This window comes from Caretta caretta, chromosome 14 (assembly GCF_965140235.1).
Source record: "Caretta caretta isolate rCarCar2 chromosome 14, rCarCar1.hap1, whole genome shotgun sequence".
Taxonomy (NCBI): Eukaryota; Metazoa; Chordata; order Testudines; family Cheloniidae; genus Caretta; species Caretta caretta.
In genome coordinates this window covers 20,422,834-20,436,985 of record NC_134219.1, presented here as the reverse complement: position 1 = coordinate 20,436,985, position 14,152 = coordinate 20,422,834, and the positions used below count along the sequence as shown (strand labels likewise).

General features: G+C 42.2%; 1 protein-coding gene across 1 annotated transcript in view; it reads right to left on the bottom strand.

Moving 5' to 3' along the window:
- Nucleotides 1-13,650, bottom strand: part of METRNL (meteorin like, glial cell differentiation regulator) — a 34,571-nt gene extending 20,921 nt beyond the window's left edge. The window contains exons 1-2 of the mRNA XM_048818289.2: nt 13,271-13,650; nt 6,118-6,506 (exon numbers count right to left, since the gene is read on the bottom strand). Of these exons, the coding sequence (XP_048674246.2) occupies nt 6,118-6,506; nt 13,271-13,380 (499 nt within the window). The 5' untranslated portion in view covers nt 13,381-13,650. The remainder of the gene's footprint in view (nt 1-6,117; nt 6,507-13,270) is intronic.
- Between the last annotated feature and the right edge of the window lie 502 nt (nt 13,651-14,152).

Sequence of the window (14,152 nt, the reverse complement as noted above, 5' to 3'; positions counted from 1 at the left end):
TCCCACCCCACCCCCAAAAAAAGATTTAGGATAAGAAAGTTCTATACATTTTATCACTGTAATTTCTTACTTTGGCTTATTTACTAAAAATCAGAGTCCTGAGGAGTAAAATGTCCTAAATACACCTCCATGCTTTTACAAACTGAATGTATTATGTTGTTATGGTAGAAAATTTAGTTTTGGTCTAAAAACATTGGCGAGCATAGCAATGTCAGTTAGAAGTGTGTGGGGGGGGGGGGGGGGAACATCCATTAGGAAGCTTTGTCAGTATAGCTATACTGGAAAATCCTTTCTAATGTAATCAAGGTATCTGTTGTAGGGCTATCGATGCTGGAGCACCCACGGGGAGAAAAAAAAAGAAAGAAAGTGGATGCTCAGCACTCACCAGCCACCCACCAATTAGCTGCTCATTGAGCCCAACTGATCAGCTTTTTGGCAGCGGGTGGGAGGCGCTGCAGGGAGGGGAAAGAGCAGGGGTGTGGCTTTGGGGGAAGGGGAGGAGTGGGAGCGGGGCCTCAGGGTGGAGCAAGTCAGCGCCTGTGGCTATCTAAAATTTAAAAAAAAGCAAAACCCCTCTAAGAAAAGACTTCTACTTTTGTGTGTAAATACTTTCTATACCGTCAAGTAATTCTAGTATTTATCGGGGTAAGTGTAAATATTAAAAGAATCTCATTTAACAATCCAAGCAAATAAGATTTCTCTTGCTTCTCTAAGGCCATTGGTCAGAATTTCACAGTGCATCAATTCTGCAGGTGAGCAAACAACCTTCTAAGAACACAGGACCTGATCCAAAGTCCATTAAAGTTAATGAAAGGATTCCTATTGACTTAACTGAGCTTTGGATCAGACTCAATGATCCCAGTCTAAAATGGATGAAAATTCAGAGTCCAAATTGTGTATCTAAGGGCTCAAGGCAGCAATGCTGCTTCATTGCCAATTGCTAGTGAGCAAAAATGCATAATACATCTGCCCCTTTAGACTAGGAGAATCAGCAATACACTCAGCTACCACTTTATGTATCTAGAGGAGGATGTATGAAATGAAGGTCGCCAAACTTTAACAAATTACATAAAGGCCAATAAAAAGAAAAGGAGTACTTGTGGCACCTTAGAGATGAACAAATTTATCTGAGCATAAGGTCACTCCATCGGAGCTGTAGCTCACGAAAGCTTATGGTCTCTAAGGTGCCACAAGTACTCCTTTTCTTTTTGCAGATACAGACTAACATGGCTGCTACTCTGAAACCTGTCATAAAGGCCAATGTAACCCTTCTTGGGCATAGCTAATTTGCATCAGATGGACCCACTTGTTGTAGCTAGCTTCCTCTTTAATATTAGGTACAACCTGCAGAGCCTACAGGTCCCAGTGTGTAATGATCCATCCAGCCTGATCTAACTATGGCCTCTCAACGCAAACTGGAACATAGCACTGTGCGACCGGTAGTTTATGTAGACTGCGTCCACATATAACAGATGCTTGTGGGATGCATTGTTTCATAATATAGGCCACACTTTTATTCAATGCTAAATTAGAAACTTGGGGTAGCCAATCTTGGAAACCTGTTTTCCTCACTAGAAATGTGGGCCCAAATTCATCCCCATCATAAATGCACTCAAGTCAGGTGGATTTACACCATGGATGCATTTGGCCTCTTGTCTGCTACTTTTTTCCCCATTAGTTAAAAGCACTACGGTATTTTTACAAGTGGTCACATGATAAAAATCACTAAAACAATAAACACCATGCTATAAATCATCCAGTATTGAATTACTGTAATCTGGATTACAACATGTCTCTATACAACATGGACTCTCTACAGCTCTTTAGAGCAGCCTTAGACAATGTGATGAATGACGCTATCGCAGATTTACAGCCAAGGAAAGGGTTGAACTCAGAGACTTAGGAAATCTTAAAGCACAGTGTTTTTTGACTGCTCTAAGCACATTAAGAAGCCTGTTCAGAATCTACATTTTTCACTGTATTATTTGCTAAATTCCAATTAAATGAGAAAGAATGACAGTAAACTAATAAAACTTTGGATCTTCTAATTAAATCACTGGCACCCTGCCAATCACTGCTGATTTATTGATGCACCCTGCAATGTCAGGATTCTGGGGGCACAATAGGTCACTAAAATATTAAACAGATGACTTGTGCTCTTTAATCAGTGCTGGGATGCCAGGTTAGGAAGAGAGAATAAATTCAAGGGCAGAGTACAATAACATCACCAGTAAACAACAACACTATGTAGGGAAACAGTGCACAGAAATTTTAGACTACCTGATTTCATTAAATATTCTAGCTTGAGGAATGGAAGGAGCAGGATAACTGCATCTGGGTATTTGTCATTTAAGTCTTTTTTTGTTTTATTTTGTTATTGTTCTTAATCTTTCAAAATACATTGCTTAGTTTAGAGCACCTGAAAGCGCACTGGCTGGATCCAGGAAAAGGGAAAGCTTCCCTGTGCAGTTTTGCCAGTGCATCTCAGCCTTGATCTGCAACAGCATCTCTAGTCACAGGCATCTCTTCAAGTAGATGCTTTCCAACTATGTTGAACTCTACCAGATTGTGACTAGCAGAAGATCAGATTCACTTTTCCATTTGCAACAGTCACACAACCAGAATCCAAGCATGTGCCAAAGTAACAAACAGTCCCTTCAGCTAGAAACAGGCCCCTCAGATCAGGCTTTCAATTCAAGGAAGGTAAAGGTTTGCTCTGGTTGGGCCTTTTTTCTCCGTTGAAGAAACAGTGGTTGAGAAATCAACTGATTGCAAATTTATCTTCCAGACAAACAGAAACCTAATAAGCAACCAAGTGAGCAAGCATTCAATCAATGATTTTATAGAAATCAGCTACAGAAGAATGGCTGGTCCAGGATCTGTCAAGATGCCCAAGATATATTGATCCTTTAGAGGTGTAAGCAGCTACTTATTTGGCAGCTCCACCAGACATATAGGTATTCACAGAATTTAAATCAGGTTCATTTGACTGTTGGCAGGAACCAAACAGGGTGAACACATATGAGTAGGATGCCTCCAGGGGCTAGGGGGTTCCAAAACCAGACAACAATAATTTAAAATACACCTTGAAGATCCCTTGAGTTTGATCTGAAGACTTTGTCGTGGGATTAGCACCAAGGGAGAAAAGTTCTTCCAAATCACACAGACACTTGATGGCCCATCTGATGCACGTACGCACATAGGTCGTGTCTACACTAGCACTCATGTCAGTAAAACTTTTGTCACTCAGGAGTGTGAAAAACATCCCCCCTCCCCAAGCGACATTACTTTAACCAGCATAAGTCCTCATGTGCACAGCGCTATGTCGGCAGGAGAAGCTCTCCCGCCGACATAGCTACCGCCATCTGCTGAGCTGGTTTTATTAAGTCGATGGAAGAGCTCTCTTCCATCAGAATAACACAACTACACGGGCGATCGTACAGCTGTTCCACTGTAAGCTTGTAAGTGCAGACATGGCCTAAAACACATACGTATCAGATTGGTTGAATTCCAGTGCTGTTTTCCAGAACAGTGGCTATAACAATTAAAGATGCAGTAGTCTTAGAAAAAGTCACTGTTAATATCCTTATCAAAGGAAAAGAATATGATCACATACAGTCACCAGTTTGGCTTCTGAAAAGCTCAAGATAAGATCAACTCCGAATTCCAAAATATCTCCAAGATTTTAACAAACAATATATTTTTATTAGCAACTAATAGCACTAGCATAGCTAATTCTCCAAAAATGTATAAGTTTATGCATTTAGTATATTTGGTCCTGATTCTGCAGTTTACGATATTTGGGTTAACTGCTACGCTCACAGGAAGCCCAACTTCACACAGATTCAGCAGTCTGCTAGTGAACTGTAAACGGCAGGAACAGGGCAATTATTTTTCATGTTCTAACTTTGCCTACATGACAAATTAGCTTAAAAAAAAAAAGAGCTCTTAAAAGCATAAAATGTATGGAGTGGTTTGTTACAATTTTGATTATATTTCCCACACCCCCAAGAAAGACAGAAAAATTCTCAGATTCAGTAGTTTTCAAACACCAGATTTAAAGAGTATTTAGAGTTAATGTTTTCCACAGGGGGATTTTACTATGCAGTTAACATATGCTGTTTTCAGTATATCAGTCTTTGCAGAAGTGATCTTAATGGAAACAGCTCCTCTGTGTATATTTAAGTGACTCCATTTGTATCACTTTTAGCAATCAAGACTCACTAGATAATTCTCTGTAGACAATGAATCCTAGACATCCAGCTATAAAATTGCACAAGTAGCATAATGAAATAAAAGCATTAATAAAATTGCGTTAACTTTTTGGTTTTAATGGCAAATGCGCCACCTATCAGTTATTATGGGTGTTGCATGAGTTATAAGCTTACTATATCACTAAGCTAACAATTCACTACATCATGAATACAGTCATAAACTAACAGCTGTATTCAGAAATGCAATATGTGAATTGACATACAAATACTAGAATTACTTGACAGTATAGAAAGTATTTACACACAAAAGGAAAGTAGAAGTCTTTTCTTGGAGGGGTTTTGGTTTTTTTAAATTTATTTGGCATGAAATGACTGCCGAAATAAATTATATATGCAATCTAAGAAATATGGAGAATAAAAAAAATAGAAGATCATCAGCTATGCCACCACTTCTTAAGTGGTGTCCTTCACTGGGAGCACATGTCACCAGTGCCTCAGAATCTGTACAGACTGCCTATTGCTCTCAGGGTTGAGTAAGTTTAAGATGCGAGTTTTAACTTGTAAAGCCCTAAATGACTTGAAACCTGACTACTTAGGAGACACCACTTTGTTCCTGTGATACTGCCACAGTAGAGATCAGTTTAAAAGAGAGGGGACTACCGGCAGGGGTCTTAACTTTGGAACTCACTCCCTCATTTGGTACAAAATAACCTATATCTGCTGTCCACCAGGGTACACTGCAAATCTCATCTCATAGGTTTTAGAAGGACAGGGAGCTGCAATGGGTACTCTCGGTGGACAAGAATTACAGGACTGATTCCTAGTTCTATGCTGTAACAGCATTACAAAGGTGTTAAAGTGCCCCACCATCTCACTCTGATTGACTCCCAGCAAATACAAAGACAACAGGTACAGCTCCAGCTGAGGAAGGAGTACCACTCCCCTTGTTAAAACAAAGAGTAATTAGTTGTTTGTACTGTTGTTGTAGCCCAGTTGATCCTAGGATATTAAAGAGACAAGATGGGTGAGGTAATATCTTTTATTGAGTAGACCAACTTCTGTCGGTGAACGAGACAAGCTTCAAGTGCTCTGTGTAAGCTTGAAAATTTGTCTCTTTCACCAACAGAAGTCGGTCCAATAAAAGATATTACCTCATCCACTTTCTGTCTCTGTAAAGAGTAATTAGGTCAGCAGAGCAGGAGTATCTGCAGAGAGGAAACACAAAAAGGAGGCATTGCTCCTTGTTAAAATGTTTACTATTGAAAACACACAGCACTGGGGTCTTTTAAAACAATAAAAATGGGAAATAGTGTTAAGCAGGAATTCTGGAGCCTGATTCTGACTCACACTGGCTTTAAATGGGTGTAACTTCACCAAGTTTGTTTACCATTATGGCCTGGGCTACATTTAAAATTTAGAGCAACCTTGTTATGTCACTCAGGGTGTGAAAAATTCACATACCCCAAGCACCATAGTTAAACTGACCTAACCCCCCTCCCTGGTTTAGAGGTGGCTAGGTCAGAATTCTTCTATCAACCCAGCTACCACTGCCAGTCAGATAGATGGGCTAACTACAGGGATGGAAAAACCCCTTCCGTCACTGTAGGAAGCATCTACACTACCGCTACAGAGGCAGCACCACAGCTATCCCACTGCAGCACCCATAGTGTAGACGGTATGTGAGGGGAGAATCAGTGACTCTGTGCTGTTCTGGGTCAGTTCTTTGGAATTCAGTCCATGTTACTAGTTTTCACACAAAACTATTCTTCTACATAAAGAATTTATTAGCATGACCTAAAAGTGGATGAAATTCAGACCTTGATGTGTTCCCATTTATTAACTTTACCATCTGTTAGATATCCAATATAGTATATGAAAACGCAGCCAACTGCTCAAAACTCACCAGAAACTGTGTGCAAATCAGATGCCGTCCCCTTGTTTATCAATTCATATTGGAATCCTGTAATTTTCCGGCTAATGTCCTGTTGAGGGGTGGCCTCAATAAACAAGCCCCCCTGATCATAGCCAAAGCAATACACTTTATTGGGGCTGTGATCTCCATCTCGGACCAACAGTTTCAGTTCTCCAGTTTTTTCCAAATAAATATTTGCTCCCGCGGAGTCCTTGAAAGGCTTTATGCAAACAGTCAAGTGTTTGTAAGAGGCAGATAATGTATTGGGTCGCAGATTGACTATGAGTGCTCCTGTGGGATACATCCATTTTATTGATCCTTCAGAACAGCGGAGGTAGACCTGTTCAACATCCTTCTTATGAGACTCATGAGTTAAGCCACTAGGGATAGAGAGAATAGGGAAATTAGATGAGTAGCAGAACTATTTAAACATTGTTCATAATCTCGGAAAACAGGCAAGTCAGCAAAACTCTTTACAGCACTACTAAGCACTAGGGGCCAGATCCATTGTGGTGGTTGACAGAGATCGTCTTGCAAGATCAAGACCGTGAAATGTGTTGATATTTTGGGATGGGCTTTAAAACAGCTCCAGACAAATCCATAAGAAGTTAAACCATAATTCAAAATGAATTCAGAATTAAACCTTAACTTTTTCCATTGCCTATGCAAAACACCCCACAAGAAGAACTGCAGCAGAATCTAGTGACATCGGAAACAATCCTGAAAACCTGTACACATGTGACTAACTAAAGGGTTTGCAAGATATGGCCCACAATATGCAGTACATCTCCAAATTTTTCAGCATTCAAAATGGTTACGAAGGAAGTGCGGTCTAGTGGGTAAAGCACTGGACTTGTAATCAGAAAATGTGGGTTCTAGGCCCAGCCCTGCCACTAACTTGCCATGCAGATGTAGACAAGTCACTTTGACTCTATGCCAGTGTTTCCCCTCCCATGCTCAGAAACTGCTTCTCCCTCTGTGCTAAGTAGCCTATAAGCACAGTGGGCCCCTGATCTCAGTTGAGGCTCTCCCCTAACAGAAATAATTAAAAGTTTGGCAATGAGGTTTAAGAACAAAAACCCACACCTGTGTTTAATAATGTTTATTCTAAGGCAGTACTGTGTGGGCAGAAAAATACAGTGAATGATTCTGAAGATGGAAGATCATGAAACGTTATAGTGGAAATCTGGTATTGAAAAATAAAGTTTAAGAGCTTCAGCTTCCCTGTAGTTTCCCCTCCTTGGAAGCCTTAAAAACAGTCAATTTCTGCAGCACATTCCATGAGAGAATCTCAAGAGTACTTTACAAATATGAAATAATTAAGTCTCACAACATCTTCATTTTATAGATGTATAAACTGAGGCACAAAGATCACACGGGAGTCTGTAGCAGAGTCAGACACAGAACCCATTTTAACATGGCATAAATCATGAACATGATATTCTGATCTCTCAACACATATCTCCAACACACATCTCCCTCTTCCCCACTTCTTCAGCATATTTAGGTACAGAACAAATGATGCTGGATTTAAACTCAGTCAGCATTTAGACAAGTTACGAGAAGCCATGTGTAAAAAAGAAAAAAAACAAACCAACATATGGTTTGCATTTACTGTTGATGTGACTCATTATTGTTAGTGTCAGTGTAACCCACTTGATAGAGGTTACATGAGGAAGCTCAGAAAAACTCAGTTTTAATAATACTGTCTGCAAACATGTGCTTTTGAACAATCTTGAAAGCCACATCAAGAGCACAAAGGATGGGGGAGAGCGACCAGTCCCTGACCTTTATTCTCTTGCCCTCAGACACACGGTAGTACTTGACATATTCAAGAAAGAAAAGTTTCAATGGGATACCTCATATTGACTGCCTGTTTACATCTTGTCCACAAAAATCAATTTTTCAATACTGGTTTTGTACGTGACACTCAGCCAAAACCAGAAATGAAGAAGTTGGTCTTTTAGTTCTTTGCAGTCAGTGAATAAAGTGTCCCAAAGTAATGTTTGGGGGGTAGGAGTGAAATTCACCCCTGGGCAGAAGACTTATGCATCACAGAACTCTCAAATAAACCTTCAAACTAAGACTAAGGTGATGCATAGGACTTGTGCTGGTCCTCTGTACCGGGGTGAATTTCACCCAAGAAGAATACTGTTAAAACATATGGGGAAAGGTGAGGGGCAGAACAGGGAGCTCAAACACAATAAAAATGCTGCTGCTGGTGATCCCAATATTGAGACGGTGAATTTTTGCATGGCAAAAATATATACACATTCATGCTGTTGTTCAAATGAAAGAAGATGGATTCCAAAATTCTTACATGAAGCCAATTATATTCCCCAGGCAACAAAATGACGCTGTTAGACAGATACAGTGAGTACAGGGAGTAGGGCTGTCTGCCCTAAAGCACCTGGCACTGGCCACTGTCGGAAGACAGGATGCTGGGCTAGATAGACCATTGGTCTGACCCAGTATGGCCGTTCTTATGTACGGGTATCTGCTGTATACATCAAGCTCTATTATAATGGAGGACTCAAATTGAGCAGATTTCAAAACTTGAGGTAAACCTGCAGAATATTAAAGACCTAGTCCAAATGAAATGGAACTTTTATAATACTGCCATCTATCACCATATTGGAAGTTTGTTCAATTTATTTTTACTTCTCAGTACCCAGTAATAAACTGTCCTACATGCACATAATGCAGAGGTCATAAAAGCTATTTTTAAATTAACTTGAGGTTTTTATTTTTTAAATATATGACATAGCAAGAGGTCAGTTGTTTTATGGCTGTGTTGATGAATGAAGCATCTCCCCGCCCCTCCCACAAGTTGTACTGTTTGTTCTAGGAATAGGTTCTAACAAACAATATTTCCTCCTACAGATCCCAAGAGACATATGTTGAGCCACTGCACTTGTCTGCCTGATGTTTAGCCTTCCTGAAGTGTCAAAGGGCCATATGTCTTGGAAGATCCATTACTGCCATTTGTGAAACCAATTATTATATATGATAATGCAACAGGTGATGTTTGTAAGAGGAGAATGTGTCCACCATAGCAATGGGAAAGATGGCCGTAATAGGAGCACTTAGCTCTTATGCAGCGATCTTCATCTGTAGCTCTCAAAGCACTTTTAAAAATGGGAGAAAGTAATATCCCCATTTTACAGATGGGTAAACAGATGCCCAGAGAGGCAATGTGAATTGCCCAAGGTCACAAAGCCAGTCCATGGAAGAACTGGGAAGAGGACTGAGGTGTCTTTACTCCTAGGGTGTGTCTAAACAAACATTTATTTAGTGGCAAGCCAAGGTGTAAAAATCGACCTCACACAAGCCTGCCACACGTTGTCTCTGCAAAGCATGCTGCAGCACACTAATTGTTCCCTAGTGCACTTTGAAATACCCTGCTTTGAAATGGGAGTAGATCAAAGCACGCTAGGGAACTGTTAGTGTGCGGCTGCAGGCTTCATGCAGACACTTAGAGCACAGCAGGTTAGTGTGGGGTAGATTTACACCCAGCTTGTCACAAACGAAATGTTCATGTAGACAAGCCCACAGTCTGAGTTAAAGGCTACATTGGTTAGGTTTCAGTGGGGTCAAAGCAGCACTTTTCACTCAAAGAAAATGAGACATCTTTAGAATAAACAAAATAATTATGAATTCTGATTGGACCACACCATGGTGTGGTTTCTAATTTCCTCAGGGGCTTGGGGGTCTCCACTAGGCCTTTTAAGCCAGTGCAAGATCTTGCTAAAGACAACTGCAGTGTAAGTAATCAGACTGTACATTATGGCAAACGTTCCCTGGGAAATCTGAGACACTGAAAGAAATCATAGCTGATATTTTCAAAGATGCCTAAGATATATGGACCAGGCAATTTTCATTAATGGAAAATGGGTGTCCAAAACATTAAGTGTATAATCTCACCAACTGCAAAAATGCCCTGACTTATCAGGTCTGCTTACCTGCATCTGGCAATACCCTGGAACTAGTCTGTAAGAAGACTGAAGCTCCAATGGCACTTAGACACCAAGATGATAGGCACCTTATAAATAGCTAACGTAGACAGACAGCTATAAAGACAACTAATTGATTGCAAAATGCTATACTTTAAACAAAGAATTCCTTCCTGACCCCAGGGAGCAAACAGCTTGTGCCTTTAAGCATAAGATTTGATTGCCCTGTCCAAAAAAAGTTAGTTACAGTATCTATTTATTCTCAAGAAGCAAAAACATATTTATGGATAGAGTGGATGACACACAAATAGTACCCATAAAGTGACAATTAGATGATAATTGAAGGGTATCAGTCCTAGGGTCACTACCTCTTTTCAGAAGGTCTAGAGGTCAGCTTCAATCTACATGCAATTGCCTTTGTCTCACCCTGAGCTCCAAATTCATTTGCATTCTGGATATAGTAGTGACACATATGCTGCTCAATATGGGCAGTTCCACCTATTTTTAAGAAGTCAGCCCTTATGCTCTTGTGCAACTGAAAGGATCACCAAGGATGTGTCATTTCCTTAATAAGCAAAAATGGGGCTGACCGGTGACAATGGGAAATTCCAAGCCTGGGTCGCCAATTCAGTTCCAAATTCTCTGTAGCAAAGAATGACTCACATTTCTCTCAACTATCCCCTTTGGCTGGCAGTCAAAAAACTGAGTGGCTCAGGACAGAGCCATGTCCAGCCCTGCCTGGTCAGCGGGAGGGTCACCAGCTCAGATAGGAGGAGTAGGGCAAAAGCCCTGAAAAAAAAAAGAAAAGAAAAATTGGATTTTTCTGTGTGTGTACATGACAGTGCCATCCATGCTCTAGGCCTTGTTTATGCAAAGTTGAAATGCTCTGCCCCCGAACTATAGGACCACAGAGCTACCTATGAAAAGCCAGATTGTTAGGAATTTGCTACTGAAATTGACAAGGAACTGTAGGCTTTGTCCCATATCAGTTGTACATTGCAAACACCCCCACCCCCCAACTGGATTAATAGTTCAACATTTTACCAATTGCCAAGAGTCATTAGAAGTTCATAAATAGTTGCCAACTGTATGCATCTTTCAGATTGTATTGCTTTGAACTCTCTCCAAAACATCCTTCCATTCCAAGTTAAACTAAACTCTTATTTTAATCAATTGAGCTTAAATGCATGAATTTATTACATTAACTGTTTTACACTGGTACCCCATTAAAAACAGGTTTAGACAAACAGAAAACCAAATATATGCTACATGAGTACTTCATTTAGCAACAATTTTGACTGTGAATATAAATAAGAGTTTTTAGATTATAAACAGTAGAAGAGGTTGCAAAACCATGAAGACACACTAAAGTTATTACAAAAGATTAAAGTTTAGGAGCCAAACACTTTGAGCATTCAAAGAAGTTTCACAACTAGGGTGATTAGAATAGTAATGGCAGCCAAAGAACAATGGCCTAGAATTTGCCCTAAATGACTCTGGTGTAATCCAGAGCTACTGCATTGAAGTTACTCCACCAGTATAATTAAGAGCAGAATCTGGCCCAACAGCTTTATATATCAGTGTAGTAAAGCAGTGAGTTCAATAAGGGTGAAATCGGAATGAAGCTAGGTCAACTGTTAATGGGAACACACAAAGAGCCTGATTCTCCTCTTACTTACACCAGTGTAACTCCATTGACTTTAGCAGAGTTATTCCTCATTTCCACCAAAGTAAGTGGAGAATTGGGCCTAAAATCTTTACCCTATTACAAACTATCAAGGTGCTTTGAAATAAACATGAAAAATAAACAAGGTAACCAGCAATTAAAATAAAATATCTGAGCCAGACAATTCCTTAATTACCTCTGTGTGTGTGTGTGTGTATGGTGCACATATATACACACACACACACACACAGTCAACTTTCACCACAAAAAGGACTTGCAGGTGTATTGCATTACAACAAAGTTAATGCCAAGTGTAGGAGGTTACCAGACATGAGTTACAAAACAGGTTATTTTGGTGTTAGGTTGCACAGATGTGGAAGTTGTTGTGGATCAGTAAAAATACCCTTCCTATGCCTGCTAAGGCTACCTCCCCCTCATCTCCCCATGGCACATGTCTTTGGTAATGCTGATAGTTACTCCTGGAATGTTAATCAACCCCCTTCTCTATATCCGGCCTCAAAAATCAGACCAAAAGGGAAAGATTCTTGCTACAACCAAATCCAAATTCCACATACACACACGTATCTGGGCCAACTTCTTCCTTCGCCCTCTATCAGGGACAAAACTCTCATTGACGTCAATAGAAGAAGGATCGGGGCCTCTATTTGTTAAAATTTCACACAAGACTATGTAGAGAGGCGCTGGGGACATGTAAACCCCATTATTGATCCACCTTACCATATCTGATCAAGACCTTCGTGCCTTTCAGTTTCAATATTAAACTGCTGACAAAAAAACACCGATTTTGAATGGTAGAGAGACGGGGGGGGGGGGAGGGTCCGAGAGGAGAACCACCAAAGAAACAGTGTAAATAAGGAATCGGTCCACTGAAATCAGAAAGTGACACGGGGCCAAAACTGAGGAGAGGAGACTCAAGCCTGAAAACGTAACCCATGGCCCCGTAGCTCTCAAACAACTGCAGAGGCATTCTATCGACGCAGTAGGACTGAAAAATTATTTGGAGGGGGAGCCGAGGGGGATATCTTTAAAAGGAAAGACACTGTTCAAAATCAAGTTGTCCCATTTCTCCTTCAGCCACAGGGGGCGGAAAGGGCGAAAGGGTGAAATCCTGCCACAGATGGAACAGATCCCATCCGGGGGCTTAAATCGGCTATGGTCTGGGGTCTGCCAACTTGTGACGATTTCAACCAGATTTAAAAAGCGGGGCAGACATCCCGCAAAGAGCCTCCGCTCCCTCCCCCGGATTGCGGAATGTTAAAGAAGAACCGCACATTGCCTGGCTCGTCTGGACACTGAGCTGCCCCCGGAACGGAGAAACTTAACGAAAGCGCTTTAAGAATTTAATCCAAACCGGGGGAAACACGCAGCGCTGACTGTCTCCTTCCCTCGGAGCTCGGGACATGCCCCGCTGGGGCTCGGAACATGCCCCGCTGGGGCTCCTCCTCCTCCCCCCAAACGGCTGGCGGGCCCGGGGGGGGACGGTGGGGGATGGCTCAGTCCTTACCTCCCCTTCCAGTTGCACAGGTCGCTGGAGTACTGCCCGGCAGCCCCCCGGCACAGCAGCGACAGCGCCAGGAGCAGCGGCAGCAGCCCGGGCGCTGGAGCGCTCAGCATGGTCCCTCGCAGCAGCCCCTCTGCTCTGGTGCGAACCCCTGCGAGACACGGCGCGATGCAGTGAGAGGGGTGGAGGGGAGGAATCCGCGGCGTGCAAGGAGGCTTCCCTACATGGTGGGGCCAGAGGGGGGGATTGCACGGACAGCCTGCCCCTGGGAAAGGAAGCGCAGATGCCGGCAGAGTTGCTACCCCGTGCCCATCCCGGCGCGCTGCTCCTCGCTCAGCCACTCGGCTCCACTCTGAAGTTTCCTTCCCCCAGCTCTCCAGACTCCCAGCTGAGGGGCGGGGAGCTGCCTTGCCTCCCGGAGCCACCCACAAAACTCGGCTCCTCCCGAACGGGGCCTGCAGTCAAGAGCTAGCAAAACCCGGCACCGGATTGCTTCCCTTTCGCACTCCTGGCACAATTCGAGGCCTTGCCGCGCATGAACTGGTCTCGTCCTCATTGTGTGGTGTGGCCCCCTACAGTGCTACAGGTTTGTTCCCTTCCCCTAGCAGGACACATGCCCTCCTTCAGTATCACACTCGCCCTCCTGTTGAAAAACCACAGGACAAAGAGCAGCCACTTCAAAGGTACCGAAAAGTAATACAAAAAATGTAAAGCATGGCCTTCAGAGCACTCCCTACTTCTGCCCCTGCTGATCTCTTCCCTCATCTCTACTGGCACCCACCAGCATAAGCCTCATTACCCCTTTTTATGTTTGGTCCATTCCCATCTCTGTCCTTGCTTTCATATTACCCATTCCCCCACACCTGGCATCACCACCCCATTAAT